This window comes from Conger conger, chromosome 11, assembly GCF_963514075.1.
Source record: "Conger conger chromosome 11, fConCon1.1, whole genome shotgun sequence".
NCBI lineage: Eukaryota > Metazoa > Chordata > Actinopteri > Anguilliformes > Congridae > Conger > Conger conger.
Window position 1 is genome coordinate 37,521,276 of NC_083770.1, and position 19,014 is coordinate 37,540,289.

Here is a 19,014-nt window from a genome sequence, read left to right on the forward strand (position 1 = left end):
TAAAAGGTTAGCCGAGCACGTGAGGGAGAAGATGAATGGGGGAAATTAAAGCTATTTTTGGGGACTCGCTTGCATGTTGGGGACTCTACCCAAGTGGAGCTGGCAGTGGCAACTATGACACCGATACATGAGTCCAGCCAATTCATAATTCATATCCTTCCTTAAGTATGACTTTTACTCCCAGTTGTATATCATTAGACGCTCGTTAATGCAAGTCCCAGATGTATGGGGGATGTTAAATGTAAAAGTGTGTTAACTGGCTGATTTAGTTTCTTTAATTCTCTATGGTTAACCAGTTGTCTTTTTCAAACCACAGTGTTTTTGAAGAAGGATAATTATACACAATTAGAGTTTAATTAGAGTGAATATGGATAGTAACAATCTTCATGCTTTCAGTAATACATTTTGCCCTATGCTCTGAGGGTAGTTTGATATGGCATTCTTGCATAAAACATGTATAGTCTATCATGTATTCATCTTTAATCAATGACCTCTATGATGCAAGGAACTTCTCATTCATATAGCAGAACATGCCATTAAACAAGCATCGATCAGAAGTGTGCAGATGGGACATGTAATCTTCTCATTTTGTGATGCTTGTTGTGGTATCTTGGGAATTTTGGGAAAGGCCACCAAAGTTCAGGCGACATGCTGCTACCATCATTTACTTTTTCATTCGTCCTTTAATTTTGAGGAAGGCAATGCTGCCCCCCCCCCCCCCCCCCCCCACCCCCCCAAAATATGTTTTACCCCCCCACACAACCGCACCACTCCCCCACACCCGGAGTGCGTGTCCCGGCCCCCAGCGGGGTCCGTGTTGTCCGTGCCGTTCCGGACTGGAGCACCTCGGAAACTCTCCTCCAACGGCATTCCAGTGGGCTCGGCAGCGGCCTGCACCACATTCCCAAATTCTGGGGGCTTTCCAGGAGGAGAGCGGATGGGTTTCTCCCAGCTGTGGCCTTCAAAGGCAGGGAACGACTTCAAAGGGAAGATTTCGGAGGCAAGGTGTTGATGACTCCAATCCTCCGGGGGACCGATTTAGCATGTTCTGGACTTCAAGAGCGGTTCTGGAGATCTTTTTCCCGGGCCTCTGGCATTAATCATATCCTATTAACTCCGACGTTAACTTTGTTTTACAGCGCGGGATTAGCGCTTCTGAAATGGCGGGGGTGTCTCCGTTGCCGTGGCGAGCCCCCCCCCTTCAGTGTTTAGACTGGAATAAATTAACGAAATCTTAAAAGGCCCCAGAGTGGAACGTCAATTTCGGAAAAAACATGACTAAGCATCAGAAGATGGCCGCCTTTCGCCTTCACTTCAGAGCTTTAGAGAAGCCTGCTGTGCTTTGAAACTTCTCTTTTTATTTTTTAAGAAAAAGTACAGTGTGGTATGTCTTTGGAATTCATTCGAATGCTCCTTTTGTTGGTGTCTTTCTAAACTTTTTTTTTTGTTGCCACGTGGGTTGTAATGTTTCTGTAATCTCCACGAGTTCGAACAGAAACGCCGGGTCAGCGATATTGCGGTATTGTGGCTTTTCCGATTGTCTTAGTCAATTTGTTTCTTTCTCCCCTTGTCTGAGTCTCATCAGATTATATCTTTAGGATAATTATTGGAAGAATGATTTTGCTGTAATTACAGTGGAAATGTCTTATCTGTGGTATTGTTTTAGACCTTCATACACTCACACAGTTCATGAGTTCATTATAGCAGTCATACAGTTGGGTTTTATAAATTAAGAGCGGGGGAATGGTTAATGGTGGTTTGACGTGCATAGCGTGTTTACCCACTTTGGTTCAACCTCGCCCAACTCTTCCAAGACTCGCCTCGCCCCGTTAAAATGGCGTGAGTGCTCAAGAACTCTTTAACGTTTTCCGAAACTGGGCTGTGTCGTTTGAAGCTTTGACCTTGTAACTTAGTTGGGCCGCTCTTTGTTGTGGGTGGCACTCCTTGGGAAAGACCTGGCAATGGCACTGGGCGGTGGAGCGGAACGCACCATGGAGGGCTTTGGTGGCGTGTCTTGCAGGGCTAATAGAGTTGCAGTCTCCCTGGGTCTCCTGCCTTGTCTTTAAAGCTGTCAGCTCCGGTGCCGCCCTACATATCGGAATATTTACATGATATTAAGTGTCCGTTCCGAGTGTCCCCTTCCTGCTCTGAAATCGGGACACTTGTTTGCTTATGCGGTTGCCATGAGGACGGTTTGTAGAGGTGATTTCATGGAGGGCTTTGGTGGTGTTGGTTGGGAGGGGGGGGGGGGGGGGCACTTTTCCATTGATGCGTAACCCAAAAACCTCCACCCCCATCAAGATGGGGAAGATACCCTCTCTCACTCTCTTCCCCCTCCCTCCCTCTCATTTCCTATCGTTCCTCTCCCCCTCTTTCCCTCTCGCTCACACGCGTGCACACACACACACACGCTCACACACACACACGCTCACACACACACACGCTCACACACACACACAGAAGAGCACTATAACCAGATTACCACTGACTAAACAAGTCTTTGATGTCCCAGTTTTTTCACTGGAAACGGAGTAAATAATCCCAGGCTACACGTGGAGAGACCAAAGGAATGCACTGTAATTTGAATGCCTATATATAACGTCAGATTACCCAGCTGAAAAGACTATAAGGCCCGCACTTGACTCGCAAGCTCACACCTTCTCTCTCTTTCTCTCTCTCTCTCTCTCTTTCTCTCCTGCCTTATTTACACAGGGCGACGCTCCATCTCTTTGGTTTGCTGATTTATATACGTTCGGAAGGGGGCATTTCTTCACCCTGTACGTTTTTTTTTTTCCCTCCGCCACTGTTTCGTCCCTTCTTTTCTGTCAAACGGACAAAGGGGAGGAAGTTTTCTTTAAAAAGGGAGCGAGAGAAAAAACTCAACGGGACCTTTATGAGATAATATTACACAGTGAATATAGGCCCCACCTGTGAGGCCTGCCCAGCTGCCCTGCGTAATTGTATCCCCCCCTGCCCCCCCCCCACCCCAACCCCCCCCCCCCCAAGGATACCATCCTCTTTGAAGTTATTTCCAGCACTTGGGAAACTGGGAGACATAGTTGATCGGAAAGTCCTGCTCCGCCCAGATTCGTCTCTCTCTCTCTCTCTCTCTCTCTCTCTCTCTCTCTCTCTTCTTCCCTGTGTTTCTCACTCGCTCTCCCTCGCTCTCCCGCACTCTCTTTCTCTCTCTCTCTACTCTCCTTCTACTCTCTCTCCCTCTCTGTCTCTGTCTGCCTCTCCCTCTTTTATTTTTCTCTGCTTGGTCTGAGAAGCTGAGTCACAGCCTGTTTTTGTTTGTTGTATTTTTCCCTCATTTCCATGTTCCATCCCAATACTCCAGCCCATTCTCTGATGGGCTTTTCACCGCCGGTTGCTGTTCCCTTTTTATCTCTAAACACGGGCGGAGGGCTGAAAGCCACGCTACAGAGAACATGAGAAAGAGAAAGAGGGAGGAAGGAAGGGGGTAAAAAAAGAAAAGATCCGCTGCCTCGCTCGCGGGAATTTTGAACGGATTAAACGCGACCGGCGTGCCGTGTCTGGCAGTCCTATGAAATCCGCGGGACGGAGTTGAAAGGAGGGTGCCGAAAAGAAGGCCCAGGTTGCACACACACAAGCGCACACACACACACACACACACACGCTCCATCGGGTTCCCCCCCCTCCACGCGCAGGCGAGCCCCCGTTTCTGTGGATGAGGTAGGGCTGTAAGCACGCAGCAGCTGAGGGAGGGGGGGGGGGGGGCAGTTCTGCTCGGTTGTTTTTCCCCCCCCCGGTGGTCGAGTTCTAAGCTGTTCTTAAATTCCCCCCCCACGTCGGGTAACCGCTGATCAGTGGTCTGCGCCGCTGCTCGCGTTAAAACCTCCGTCCTCCAGCGCCGTTTGCGAGTCACCGTGGGAGAGCGAGCAGCGGATCCAGAGACCGCCGCTCGCTCGGGCGAAGACGTAACTGCTGAAAGCATGCGCTGGTGCAGCTCTCCAGGGATTACTTTGTAGAGCTCACCCCGGCCTGCCTTCAGTACTGTGTGCTGTATAGCAAGGGCTCGGTGCTTAAACTCAGCACTGAATCAAACCGCGGAAATATCTCCAGTACGTGACCTCTAAAGACCTTTAAAACACCTATTTTTAGAACTTCTCTTGCTGAATTATTTAATATTTTGGGATTTAATGTGAATTGGTTGAACATTCACCACTTTCGTCAATTTGTCTGAAATCAGAGATGGCTTCAATCTCTGATCCCTGATGGCTGAATTCATTATTGAACCCCTTGCAGTCATTCAGATTCATCTAATTATTCACAGAATAATTGGATCCATGTGATGGGAAATTAGAAATGCTAATTTGGCAAATATTAAACCTCTGATTGGTTCTAAATTGGTAAAAGGGGAAACCTACATGCCCCACTATTGGTGCAATTAATCATTTGTAAAAAGCACTTTGTCAACAATGCTGACCCTGTGGTATGGTATGAAAAGCTACCCCCAATTAAATAGAATGCGTTTTGCCATAAATCTAAAATGGGAAAACGTGTTTGCTTGCGTGTTCTGCGGACATAACTTTTCCCCCCTATTTCTTTATAAATTTAGCAAGCATTCTTCGGGTGCTTCTGCTTGGGCCATTTCCAGAAGAAGGCCACTGTAATTTTGTTTAGACTATTAGTATTTGAAAGTTCATATTTCAATGTAAGCCTTAAATATCCATGGCCAAGATATTTCGACATGCTTCAAAGGGTTTCTTAATTTATTTTAACCTCCAATGCTGTACCAGCTATTATCTGCTTAAGACATAGTTCTGGAAGCTTCAAGGCTCCAAATGGGGAAAAATATGTAGAGTTCACTAATGGAGGAAGTATTTTCTCATGGTTCTCTTTGAGCACATTCACTGACTGACGTCCCCTCTTCAGTCCATCTCCATGAGAGTTCTCACTTAAGAACCGGTGTCACGGGGGGGGGGAGGAGTCGGGAGGAGTCGGGAGGAGTCGGGAGGAGTCGGGAGGAGTCGGGGTGCCGTCCATAGTACCGATAACTCTCAAGCCATAAACAAACCACACACCCCCCCTTATAGCATTCTGTACTGCCATTTTTTCATAAAATGGGGGCTCATTTTTTAAGAGACTTGTCAACAAGAAAACGAAACAACTGTCACAGCCCCATAGAAATGTATTCACAGAGATGAGATTGCATTGCAAGGGCTTGTGTGAGGAGATTTTGACATCTGGGCGTACGAACGTTTTCTCCCGAAACGCCTAGCGAGGCGAGGAGATTGGAGTCTCGATCCGTCCGTTGTTGCTCCGTTTTTTAAAAGTCCCAGGTGCTAAACTCCCTGAGCAGTTTGGAAAGGTCAGAAGTTGAAAGAGTAATTACTGAAAGCAGCCTTAAGAGGAGCAAGGGGGGGGGGGAGGGCGGCTAATTCAGCGGGTGTGGGGGGGCAGTCTCACCGGTGCCCAGACACAGCTGGCGAATGCGCGGGCCCCGCTTTAGGCCCCGCCCTGGGGCCTGCGTTGAGTTAAGTGGCCGGGGACTCAAGGGGCTCCTTTGTGGCTTTGATCAAACATTACATTACCTTTCCTGGCCGGACAGTTTATTATTTCAGGAACGCTGACGTGTTCCGGCTGAGGCTGGAGTCCACGGCGCAGGATTAGGGATTAGGACCGGGATCTCAGACTCTCATCCTGGAGGGCAGCTGCGCCTGCAAGTCTTTTCTTTTTTTTTTTCCACTATGGTTTCCTTTTGAGTGACGGCCATGTTTAAGCCATGGAAGCTAAGATGTCTGAGACCCGTAGGCAAAAAGATGACTTAAGTTCAGCAATTCGGTGCTGAAAAGGCACAGAAAATAAGCAGACACCTACCGCCCTCCAGGAATGAGTTTGAGATCATTGTGTTCAGCTCTGTATCTCATGAGGAGGAAAGCAAAATAAGATTCTGTGGCTGGTGTAGGGGTGCAAAATTTGGGGAATATTGAGAAGTGGAAACTTTCCATGGGGAATTTCAGAACGTTTCCTGGGAATTTTAGAACTTTTTGGGAATTTGCCAGAGTTTCTGACCCTTTGCAAACCTAGGTTGGACAGACACCAATAAACAAAGTTTATGTCTTCTGTCTATGTTCATGTGTGCTCTGTTATATTCTTGTATTTTGGAGTAGACTAGACAGGTGAGGAGAGAGTCTGGCAGTTTGTTGTCTGCCTTATCAGAAGTGTAGTTTTTTATGTTCCTGCAATCTCCAAAACCACAGAAACCTCAAAGCCTTCTGTCTTAATTTGAAGGCAGTTAGTTAGTTATTCAGCCCCCGCCCCCCCCAGGGCCCCACCCCCGCAGTGGAGTGGCTGGCCTTTCAGGGAGCAGAGACGGGTTTTCGCTCACGTTGCGCCCCCCCTCGCGCGGCTCCACACAAAGAGGGCCGTGGCTGTAATGGATACGGGCCTCCACCTAAATGCCATCGGCCCCGGCTGAAAGTCATATCTGCCGCGCGCCCTCCGCTCCCCGAAATCCCCTCCCACCCCTGCGCTCCCTGAAACCCTCCTGCCCCTCTGCTCCCTGAAACCCTCCCGCCCCTGTGCGCCCTCCGCTCCCTGAAACGCTCCCGCCCCTGCGCTCCCTGAAACCCTCCTGCCCCTCCGCTCCCTGAAACCCTCCCGCCCCTGTGCGCCCTCCGCTCCCTGAAACCCTCCTGCCCCTCCGCTCCCTGAAACCCTTCTGCCCCTGCGCTCCCTCCGCTCCCTGAAACCCTCCTGCCCCTGCGCTCCCTGAAACCCTCCTGCCCCTGTGCTCCCTGAAACCCTCCTGCCCCTCCGCTCCCTGAAACCCTCCCGCCCCTGAAACCCTCCTGCCCCTGCGCTCCCTGAAACCCTCCCGCCCCTGCGCGGTGCACGCTCCGGCCCCAGGGGGGGTTACTACCCCGGCTTTTTTTAGCCCGACTTTATCTGGCACTGCCGCGGCCTTTTTGAAGTCGCCGTGGCAGAATGTTTACGCCCCCCCCCAAACCCCCCGTGATTCTTTAGAGCCCCCGCGAAGCCGCCAACACCCCGGCAGGCCTGGGTCGGGAGGGAGGGAGGGAGGGTCGTGCGTTGAGAATTCTGAAAGGCAGGTTAGTTTCGGGTTTCAGTGGCGAACACCGGCGGGACACCTCGCGCCATGGAGCGCTTTTTGCTCTCGACTTTGATCCCCCCTCAGCTCTTTATTCCCCACAAAATAAAAATTACTTATTCGTTTTTTGAATTTTTTTGTTTTTTTTTGTTATTACTACATCGCAGCGAATCTTCCCGCCTCCCCCCCCCCCCCCGTTTCCCGCCTCCCTGTCGTTAGCATTAGCGTTAGCGCAGAAGTCCCGGGGCGTTTTCGGCGCTCCGCCTCGTGCTTTGTAACGTTCGCAGAATGCGCCCGTTTGCTTTTTGGTAGTTATTACAGTGGCTTTGAGAGACGGGGGCCCTTTGCTTTCCCGCTTTCCCTGCTTTTGCGCGGCTGCGTTTGATATGCGAATGCAAATACCAGCCCCGCGTGGTTTTCTGGCCTGCCAAGCATACTGGCAAAGTCTCCCGTGGGGTGCTTTGTGCCTTCCCCCCCGTTCCTGTAGCACATATCAAACCCGCGTTCAAAAGGAGAGTACACAAAGAGCGTTTGAACGGGGGAACATCTCAGCACCGCCTCTGTTGGGAAGTAGTGCCTTAACAGTTGTGCGTATGCAGGCGTATTCCAACAACAGTACACTGAGGAGGAAAAAGAAAACGCTCAGATTTCGTGTCTTTGCGTGTCTGCTTTATGACAGACTGTTTAGCTTCAGAAACTGCCTTCAGGAGAGTACGACTGGGAGTTGTGGCTGTGGTTTTATTTGTAATGCGAAAAGATGGCGTGCTGTCATAACTTAACAGCCTAATAGGCTGGAGAATGGGGCTACGTCCAATGAGCTTCAAATGTGGCCCAGTACTCTAGAGTCTTATTTGCTCTTGCAGAATTGTCAGAGTGCCTGTGGGTTTTTTTTTTTTTTTTTTTTTTTTTGTATTTTTGTATTATTATTATTTATTTATTTTGAAAGAGCTAGCTGAAGCGAGAGCAAATATGGCAAGCGCTGAGTACAAGAGGTCAGGAACGCAGGGAGCGGATTTGGGGGTGGTTTTGGGGGTGTGCTCTGTATCCAGGGGTGGTGATAGAAAGGGGTGCGTGAGGGGGGGGGGGGCTGAAGTAGTTGTTATTGAGAGGATCAAAGGCCCGGCGAATTGTGTCGGTGACAAAGAAGAATGGCTGGGGTGGTGGGACTCGCATTCTGATTTCCTCAGAGAGGGGAACTAGAAAGAGTTTCCAAAAGTAGGTCTGTTTTGATCCCATTACAGACCCGAATCAGGTCACTCCTTAGGGGCGGGGGCGGGGGTGGGGTTGGGGGGTATCACTAGTCCGGGTTTGTCAGAAATCCATGATTTTGATTCGAAACCGTCCATAAACAAAACGTTCTAAACTGGAATCCATTGAACAAGTCTATTTATGGAGACTCAAGGTTGAATATACTTTTTTCGTTCCTGGTAAATATAATCCTACCTTGCTTTCAGTCCTTTTTTCACTATTCCAAAAATAAAAACAATCTCAAGTTCAAAAGCAAACTAACTTTATTAAAATCGATGAAAAAAGTTCTTACCCACCTGTACGGCTGCTTGTAAAGCCAAATATGTAGTGTAAATTTAACCGAGACACGGAATAAAATACAGCGTTGAACTTCAAGCCTATATTTTCCGCTGTGGTTGTGGGGCGGCGGGGATAGCTGATTGGCTGGCGGAGTTCAGATCACCGTGGTGATTTCATTGAGTCTGCTGCCTGTGTAACGGGATACCCATGTGAAACGCTGAAAAGCAGGCGGCTCTGGCCCCCAGTGCATGCTGGGATAGGAGGGAAGGGCGGATGGAGGGACACCTCTGGTGGTGGCGGAGGGGGGGGGGGCACAGGGCTTCATTCGTGGCCTTGTGGGGAAAACAATCAATCATAACAAAAAAATTTGAAACACAAAGGCGACCCAATTCCTCAAATAACTTTGGGGATGAAAAAATCTCTTGGCACATCCTCCGCACCTCTTGTTTGTCTCATACTGGGTGTTCTTCGTTGCCCCCCCCTCCCTATCTCCCTGCTGCTTCAGGGCTCCTCTCCAAATCCCCCCAGGACTGACCTTAGAAACCAAACGGACAACAGTTTGATAATGAACAGTCTCCAGACAACAACATCAAAACCCAAATGTTCTACAGCCCAAATGCCCAGTCTTAACCAGCCATGGAATCTGGCTATGCCCTACGGCCGACTCAAAGCCAGACATCATCTCACTGTTCACTTCCTGTTCAGGTTCTCATTAGCCAGTGGGCCTCCATAATGTTTACCCCCCACCACACACACCTGCATAGCAACACCCCCGCTAGCACCATCCAAGTTCACTCTCCCTCTGCCCTGATATACCCCGGTCTCGAGCACGCGATGAATCATCTGCTCACTAGACACGAGCGTTCCCATCCAAGCCCACGAGTGTCCGGCTCCCATAATGCCGAGCGGCGCAGTCAGTGAGGTTCCCTCTCTGGTTTTCCTCTGTGACCGAGCGTAGCTTTAGCACGGGGGCTTGAGCTCTGCTCCTGTATTAATCAGCCCTGACAGGTGACAGTAGGGACGCGGTGAAGTGCCGCTCTAATCTCCACCACCGCTAAGGTTCTGCGGCGCTCGTTGGCAGTTGCCAGGGAGCGAGACTTCATAAATTAACATCGGAATGAGAGGATAATGCGCCCACCACTTCCTCTGAAGTTATTACCTGTGCCGTGGGCCCTCAGTTACACAGTACGAGCAAAACTGAAGGAACTTTTTTTTTTTTCTCCCCCTTGAAGAATAAAGAAATGAGAAAAAGGTTGTGCATTTTAAAATTATGCATTGAGCTGATAGTTATTTCATATCTATTCCCTGGTGTCAATGCGTAGGATTTTGGTCGTGCTTTTTAATGCTTACAAAATGTACCGAAATTTTACGGAATTGTAGAAGCTTTGATTGACCCATAGCCTTATCGGTACTGCTCTGCTTTGATTTGGTCAGTTTAAAAGCTTATATTTCTTCATAGAAGTGTGGGTTCTTGTTCAGGTCTACCTCTTTGAAATATCTTTTGGAACTCATGAGATACTTTGCATTATCTGTCCTTGTGGTGGAGCTTGGGGGACGATATTTGAATTTCAGTTTCAGTGTTTTTGTGTGTGTGTTTGTGCGTGTGTGTGTACACTAATGGCATTCTATAGCTCAAAGGTTGTGGGTTTGATTCCTCGTGTTGTGTTGCAGTTATACCCTTGAACAAAGTAAAATATCCAGGTTTATTGATGGATTCTGGGTGAAAAAAATTATACATCTCCGTAAATCTTCTGCTAAATGCTGAACTGTAATATAATGTTCAGTTACTCTGTGCTATAGGGAAGTAGAGTTGAAGATCAGTTCCACAGGACCTAACTATCTACTGGGCTATGAATATGAACATCAAAATAGGTTTTTTTCCCAGCCAATTTAGCCTATCCAAAAGCAAACCCTTCTCTTTCATTGCTGTAGTGCACTCTTAAATATGTTTTACCCTTGAATTTTCAGGTTAAATGCGGTGAAACGGATTTCATAAGGTTTTTTTCCTTAAGCGTTCCCCAAACCCAAATATCCCCTTGGTCCTGTCCTGGGTGTAGGAAAACAACAGCTGTCTCCGCTTTTGGGATGCGGAGCAGTTTGTGAGTCCTCCTACAGCAGCGATACAGCGTGGCCTTGAATGAGCACTCCTCAAACACTCAAAGCCTGCCCCTGCCCCCTCCTCAAAGACCAAACTGTTCTCAGTAAGACATACCTCCTGTCTACAGGTTTTTACCAATTTGTGGAACTGTGACACACAAGCACATGTGTTGCGTCCCCTTAAAGTGCACCGAGTGCTGGAAAGAAAGCATGCTGCTTATAGTCAGGCTTAAATTATTTAACGCATGTATGTAACTGGAGCTTGAAATCGCCTCGAAGCTTTCTGGAGAAAAAAATAAATATTGGAAAATGAACCTTCAAGTTCCATGTACGCATCAAGGCAACAGGCCTTTCAAGGCTAATTTGTAAATACTTGGTAGCTATGTCCTACTAAACATTTATCTTTGGAAGTTGGGAATTTATTTTTCATGGTACCATCCTTGGGTTCCTTTTAACATAGTTGCAAAGTGGAGGAAGAAAGTTACTCATTATTGATGAATTTGATTAAAAGGTAATTGGCTTGCATGTTTTCCCTGATATAACAGCTGTCGACATGAGTGTTCTCGTTAAAAGATTTCAAAGTCATTGTATCACTCTGATTAAACATCTTGTACTAATTAATTCTTTTGTATCTGTAAGGGCCGGCTGTTTTTTCTTCAAAGACACTTGAATTTTAAATGAATATTTAAATCATTAAACAATCACTTTTCAGAAGGAAAAGAGCACAAATGGTTTAACACTTATAAAAAGGGATTAACTGTACCAGGAAAATGTGTGAAAAAACGATTTTTCTGCTGTATGTTATTTATATTTTCAGAGGACCAGTTAAATTTGAATCAACGCTGACGCATCAAAGCTCTGATCTAAAAATGGGAGTTTGATGTCTCAGTAACAGAGGACTGGATTCCCAAGGTTGAAAATATTTGATGGGAAAAGATGAAATGCCACATATATTAATGAGGCGCAACAATTAGATTATTCTAGAACGGCGTATGGTCCAGTCCCTTCCACATACATGCAGTGGGCTAACACCCTCCATTCCCCTCCCCCACCCCATCTCTCAGTCCCCCAATCTACCCGTCTGCCTTTGGGGCAGGGAGATGAGAAGGCAAATTGTGAATGCCTTTTCAATTGGCTTGTTGCTCAGCCAGAAAGCCTCCAAAGTGATGGAGAGAGGTCGTGGGGTCCGGGGGTCAGAGGGCGAAAGGTCATCGGGGGTCACGCCTGGTCCTAAGGCCAGCGGGGGGGCACCCCTGGCGCCACAAAGCTGGTTTATTGGGAGGGAGGGGGGGCTTGCGTGGTCAGTGGGCTGATGGGATAGATGCCAGTGGGTCAGTTCGGCAATTTTTAATGCACAGGAACCTCAGCATCCCACTGTCCCACTGTGGGAAGCACTACGCTAAAACAGAGCGCCTGCAAAAGCATTGAGCTGCCTTTAGAGGGCTTAATCCAATTTGGACCATGAGAGGCAAAATTACCTACTACTTTATCTGCCAGATGTCGATGCCTGGTTTTATGTTTCTCTTAATCTTCCAGATTTTATTTATTTATTATTTTTATGACTAGTCCTGTCATTGTGGCCTCTCTGCTTTCTGTGCCAGGATTGTACCTTTCCCGTATAATCCTGATGAAAGCGATAAACCCACCAACTTTTTGGGACGTGACCAATCTTTTTCTAACCAAACACATGTTGTCGAAGCAGAGTGTGAGTGTGAGTGTGAGTGTGAGTGTGAGTGTGAGTGTGAGTGTGAGTGTGAGTGTGAGTGTGAGTGTGAGTGTACATACTTGCCTGTGTGTTTCAAATATATCACTCCTCTGCACAGCCCACCCTGAGAATATGACCGTGGCTTGGCCTATCGTGGCCACAGGAAGGGATGTTCCTACAATACGAGGGGAGAGCAGGTGTATTGAGACCTCTGGATCTGAGCGGATATCCGTACTGCTCGCTATTCCCTTCACCTACTGCCCTATCCATCCCTATCTGCTGCTGAAGCCTCTGTTCGGTCACTGATGTAGAGGGCCTCCGTTTTCAGAGCCACACATGACTTTGCACCCCAAACAGTGGGACGCTTCATCGACAAGGTTTACTATATTTGGGGTTTTTCCGCATGCCTCTGACAGACGCAAGCATTGTACGTTCAGCCGGATCGCTCGTGGAGCTGCGGCTGCCCTTCCGATTTCGGAAAATGGCAATCGAGCGTCCCGTACAAGGAAGTCTCTGCGCTCAAAATGTCTGTGTGTTTTGTTTCTGAAGAGCATATCCAGTGTGAATCTTCAAAAAGAAAGCATATTATGTTGCTTCATCCGTCCAGCGATTAATTAAATCACTTTCTGTGTTCAGCGACTGAACCTTAATGAGGGGAAAAAGAATAAGAAAATAAGGAGATGTGAGCCGGGCCTGCGTTTAGCTTTAATTACGCTCTGGTCACCTCTCCAGGGCCTGAGGAGTGAGTCAGCGTTTGTCATGTCTGCCATCTTTGCTGCTAATCTGTGCTCTCTCTCTCTCTCTCACTCACTCATTCATTCCAATCCCTTATTTTTCTCCTCTTTTTCATTTTCTTTACTCCTTTTCTTGCTCCTTGTTCCACCCATCAGGAGAGGTTAGGACAAGATGAAGGAAAAAAGAAGTAAAGAAAGGGAAAATGAGAATGTGAATTTGGCAATTTCATGTCATTGCTCCTTCAAACATTAGTTCAAAGCCATGGCAGTTACAGTCATGGCAGATGGGGAGAGGTGGATCCACAGGTCGATCATTTATACGTCAAAGAATGTACTGATGTTTTCTTGCTGAAAGGAAAGATTAGGAGTTCCAAACTTCTACTTCTAGCTCCTAGACAGAACGTTTAAGGGGTTGGAATGTCCTTAAAGATGGCGGACCTCGATCAATTTCCAGGTCAGGAGTAAGGAAAGGAAAAAAGTGGAGAAAAATAATAGATTGGAATGAGCCCTCTGTCTCTCCCTCTCTCTTTCTCTTTCTCTCTCTCTCCCTCCCTCTGTCTCTCTCTCTTTCTCTCTCCCTGCTTTGTGGCGAGATGGAGGGTAATTTAGTGGCCTGAAGGAAGAGGAGCCACTTGAGATATTATGATAGACTATGACTGGTATGTGTTTGAAGAGCGAGCCTCAAAGCTTCCCTCCGAGTCTTTTCCCCTGCAGTTTTCCTCTGAACTTCAAACGCCTTAAGTCAACCAAACGAGGACCTCGTGCGAAATGGGACAAGCCCATGCTGGACATTATTATTAGCAAAAGGGTGATTTAAGTCTCGCGCACACTATGCTGCACCCAAGTGAACCTATTTTTACATCAAAGGTCTGATCGGTTCTAAATAAGAGTTTATATATCAGTACATTACATTACAGGCATTTGGCAGTTATCCAGAGTGACTTTCAATGAGCAAGTGCATACATCTGGGTTAAGAGAAACAGTTAAGAGCAAGGTGCTTTAGTTGGACTCTGTATATGTACATGTATATATTTAGGTTATTCGTTTATGTATGCATTTTGTTAAATCTGTTGTATGGATCAAATAATTATTGGTCATTCAATTCAATTATTGGTAAATCCATAAAATGGACTGCTAAATAATGAAATATTATGGAACATGGTTATGCTCTGGTTGTATGTTCTGTAAGCACTGTGCTACCTCCGCAGACAGAGGTGTGGTTGGGCCCTGGTGGTGAGGTGGTTTAACCTGTCGAATATGATGCATGCAGAAAAATAAATGCATGATGAAACTACCGTTTTAGAGACAACAACAAGCCACTTACTGTCTGGGGTGTCCATAGCCAGCACTTACTATGTGGTGTTCTTGTAACCTGGAGATGTTTTTGTGGTCCATGTGTGGTCCATGTCTCAAATGTCTGGCGTAGCATGAACCTTAGTCCCGAAAGAAAGCTCAAGACCAATTTCTTTTTGTTTTAAAAAAATTAAATTGTTTCCAAGACCAACCTTGTTATGGTGGCACATACCTATATCTGGTGTATAGGTAAACAAAGCATTCGGTACACTTTAGTGGCCAATGGAAAATAGCGAGCATTGTTGGGCTGAATGTCCTGTTCTCATCGCTATGTTACGTTAAAGCTAGAAATGAACCAGAAGAGTACATTGCCAATCACCCCATCTGTGCTGTTCACAGACGGCTCTTGCCTAATCCGAAAAACACAAGTGTCATCAACACGTCCACCTCATCAGGCACCATCTTGATGATGTTTCTGTTCCAGGCCTGGTGAGAGTGGAGAGAGAAGTGCAGAAAGAAACAAACCATTCCTAGAGACAAACCCAGTCACTCTACCCCTTCCTGGCATTACCTAACATGAAAAACACAGTGTCATGGAGACAACATCATCTGCCATCTTGATCGTTTTCACACTCCTTCTCTCACCGTGTCTGAAAACCAGATTCACAGCAGCCCACAGAGCAGCCAGTCATCTGTTAAGGCAGCTGGACACCAATTACCCATAAGGCCATGCAACCACACAGAGATGGCTCGTTTGAGGACAGGGCAGGTTATCACTTGATGGCGTGTTGCGTTTGACGAACTCGCTGAACTCACAGTGAGAACGTGCAATCTCAGCCGGAAGGAGATGGCTTGTTAACGCAAATTAGCAAATTGGAATATGCTTCCTACAATATATGTGTCCTACAACTGAACAGAATGTCCTCACAATGGTACTGTCTTATAGGTGTTCAAGTTGTGTAGTCTCCATTTGCGACCACGTATGCTAACAGCCTGGGACAATCATAATCAGTGTACTGAAGATACTTGCATCATGGTCAAAAACATCTTGCACCTGCTACTGACTTATTTCCATTTTCTTTTTAATTACTCTTGTAAAGTTGAGCTGTTTTCTCTGAGACAACAGTGCTGTTAGCTAGTCCCTATGTTTTCGACAGGGGCCCTCAAGACTCCCGAGAGTCCTTGCAAGTGCCGTTGAGGGTCCCTGGCAATATATAGATCTGGGAAATAAAAAAATATATATATATTGTTGTTTTTTAACTGTAACACTTTTTGACATATGATGGAGGTTTCATGGGTGTCTTTAAGCCTGGGTGGAGGTCAGTGAATCAGGAAAAGTTGAAAACCCCTGGCCTAGTCCATATCACTATCTAAGTGAAGTGTTTGTCGTGTGTCAGCAAAAGAAAAGTAAAGGAGCGTTAATGTTAAGAGAAAGTCTGTCTTTCATGACGCTGCTGGGCTCTGGATGTTCTGACTATGGTCTTGCTGCTTTCAGATGCACCCTCTGGGACTGTGTAACAACAATGACGAGGAGGATCTGTACGAGTACGGCTGGGTGGGGGTGGTGAAACTGGAGCATCCCGAGCTGGACCCCAGCTGCCTCACCGTCCTGGGGAAGGTAAGGCCCGCTTCTTTCTTTCCAAATCCCTGGATTACCGTAGCGCTGCTTTGGACCTACATCACACAGGGTTTTTGTTTTCGAGCGGGGCAGGAAACGCAGAGGGGGGGCGGCAAGCTAGCCAAGAGTGAGGTAACCCCCCTCCCCGAAAGCATCGGGGTCACTCTTAAAACATTCAGGGGTGGGTTTTCGGAAACTCGTCTGAAAGAGGCCGGGGTTTGAACGGTAAGTATCGAAGACTCGGAACAGCGTGTTTCCAAAACTAAGGAAGGGGACGAGAGCTGATGGAAAGAATTTGATCTTAATTAAGCAAGATCGGGGCCGGGATTGGGCTGGCACTAAATCAGCCCAGACAAAGGGGCAGAAATTTGTTCTCTTGTACTGGCTTCCTTAATCGCATGAGCCCCGAGTTTTCGCAAAGCAAACAAGGCGCGCGATTGGCCGGGTAGGGGCATCGGAATGCCGCGCCTGTGGAATTTTTGGGGCGGTATTTTTGGGGCTGGGAGTCTAGAGTGGAATTCCTCCGCAGTTTTCATCTGTGACCGTGGCCTCGACCGGGCCGTCAGAGCGAGGGAGAGAGGGATGGAGAGAAAGAGGGAGAGAGGGACTGAACGGGTGTTAAACGTCACGCTCCCTCAGGTGCCGCGACCCGTAGCTTGGACATGCAGACCTGAGGAATGAGAGGCACACAGTCAGGAGGGAGGTGCCTGAGAGGAGCAGGTAGCCGTGTGCGGGTGGTCTGTTTTTCTCGGTTCAATCAAGGCATCGGCAGTCGTGCTCAAATCTCAACCTTGGTTGCCGTGGGAACAGATTTATGATGCGAGGTTGTCGCACTTTATTTCTTTTTCAGTTAGAAAAATGATAAGAGTATAAGCTTCCCTCCCCCACTCCTCCTGCTTCCAGAAGTATTTTCTCATACTTTAATTAACTCTTTTTTTTATGGTATATTTTCCCTTGTCCCCTGACAATAACAGAACTATCATCTAATCTATTGTGCGGGTGTTTGGTGACAGAAAGAGGCCAACGATTAATAATTGAAGGAGCCCAGACATGCTAATGGTGCACTTTCTCCAAGTGCACGGTTACTCAAATCTGGCCCTCGAGTCCAAATTCGGCCCTGGATTTCTGTTCTTCCCGCTAATGAACTGAACAATTAGTGTTGCTAATTGCCCAGCCTGTCTTCAACACCTGACTCCCAGGTAACGGGAGGGTGGAAAAGCAGCAGTTCTCTGCCCTGGAGGACCGTGGTGTGAGTAATGGGGCTCTAGTTATGCGTGTTAACTGGGGTGAACACTGCCCTGCTGCTCGATGTTTCGGAGAGCTCCATCTTTACAGCAGGAAGTCCTCAGAGGATCAGGACGGTACCGATATTTAAGATGTTTACCATCTCAGGGGGCCTGGGATGACGGCCGGGTCATCATTTTTGGACGTTTTTTTTTTTGTTTTGTTTTGTTTTGCCTTTTTGGACTGGCATCAGTGGTCTCATTATAGCGGAGAGAGAATGATTTCCATTTTTAGGAGCGGCGTTATAATTGGAGAACGGGGTTGGGGCGGGGGCTTTCTTTCATCTTGTCGAACCCTGGCTGCGATGGGCACAGCTGGAAGCCTGTTTCCCAGCCTTCCCTGCCAGACAACCTAAAATGCCCCTTCCAGCCGGTGCTCCGGGACCCGGAGCTGCCCCCTCATACCCCCCCCCACACACACACACAACCCCACCCCCACCCCTCCGGCCAGCCCTGGCCTTGCCCGCTGCCCTCTGCCTGAACCTGAGCTGGCACTCCCCCCTCACGCTCTGCTCCTTAAAAGCAGGGGTGGGAACCAGAGGAGCCGTCGCTCCCGTGTCCCCAACTTTGGGGTGAGGAGGGGTGGGGGTGGGGGTGGGGGGGGGGGTCGGGCTGGTCTGTAGCAGAACGGGGAGAGTGGATGAGACTGTTGGCATGGAAACGCAGGCTCAGCCGATGATGGCATGGGGAGGGTGGGGGGTTGTTGGTGGTTGGTGGGGGTGTGGGGGGGTTCGGGGCTCTGTTGGTGGCTGAAGGGTTGGTGGGGGTTGCTTGGCGGCCCGCCCCGCTTCCTGTAGCCGCCCCAGATTGGAGGCGGCGGTGACAGTGGCGTATACGCGCTCTGTTATTTCCCCCGCGTCCTGTGGGCCTCCTCCGGGAGCTGAGCCGCCATTAACCTTCCACCCCTCCCGCCAGCGGCTCGCGGGAACAGAGCGGCTCTCTGGAGAGACGTCCGCCGCACTTCAAACGCCTCGCCGCTCCGCGACTCTGCGCCCGGAACCTTCCAGATTCTCTACTGGTTCTTTCAAGATGCTATTTGTATCATGTTCACGTTCTGCTTATCCTTGCATTTTTCATACATATGTGGCATAAAGAAAATTACTTAAAATGTCAAGTTAAAATAATAATAATAAAGTGACAATAACACAATTGATAACAAAAGCAATAACAAAACTATTATTATTATTATATTATTTGTTTGGCTGAAATTATCCAACTTAACAAGACTGTCAGGGCATCAATAATAATAATAACATCCATGTTACACGTATTTATTTGGTAAATGTTTTCTCGAGACCAGACTGCTATGGCACTGCACAGGTTCAGAAATATTTTCATGCTGCAGAATACACTATTTTACAGACCTTTGTAGACCTTTTCTGTGGCCTTTTTTTCTGTACGGGGGCCTGTTCTGGTACAAGGGGGCGAATACCACTGCCGGACCCCCCAGTGAGAATCGGTGGCCGGATCAGAACATGAACCCCTCCATGCAGTTGTGAAAACCCCCCTGACTAGCACTACATCCACTGTTTCAGGCGTTAGCCCAACCGACACATCGGCGACCACAGACGGGCTTTCCACTGCGTTGGCATGCTGGGTCTTCTCATTACATCAGCCTCTGACGAAGGTTGGAAAATGGTGGAGAGGGGTTGATTTTTTTCCTTCTTCCCAACAGAGGG

The 19,014-nt window shown here is 47.9% G+C and overlaps 1 protein-coding gene across 1 annotated transcript in view; it reads left to right on the forward strand.

The window, feature by feature from the left end:
* The window catches only part of znrf3 (zinc and ring finger 3), a 159,781-nt gene that overhangs the window by 104,693 nt on the left and 36,074 nt on the right, over nucleotides 1-19,014 (forward strand). Inside the window, exon 14 of the mRNA XM_061259447.1 lies at nucleotides 15,930-16,052. Coding sequence (XP_061115431.1) covers nucleotides 15,930-16,052 — 123 coding nt within the window. The remainder of the gene's footprint in view (nucleotides 1-15,929; nucleotides 16,053-19,014) is intronic.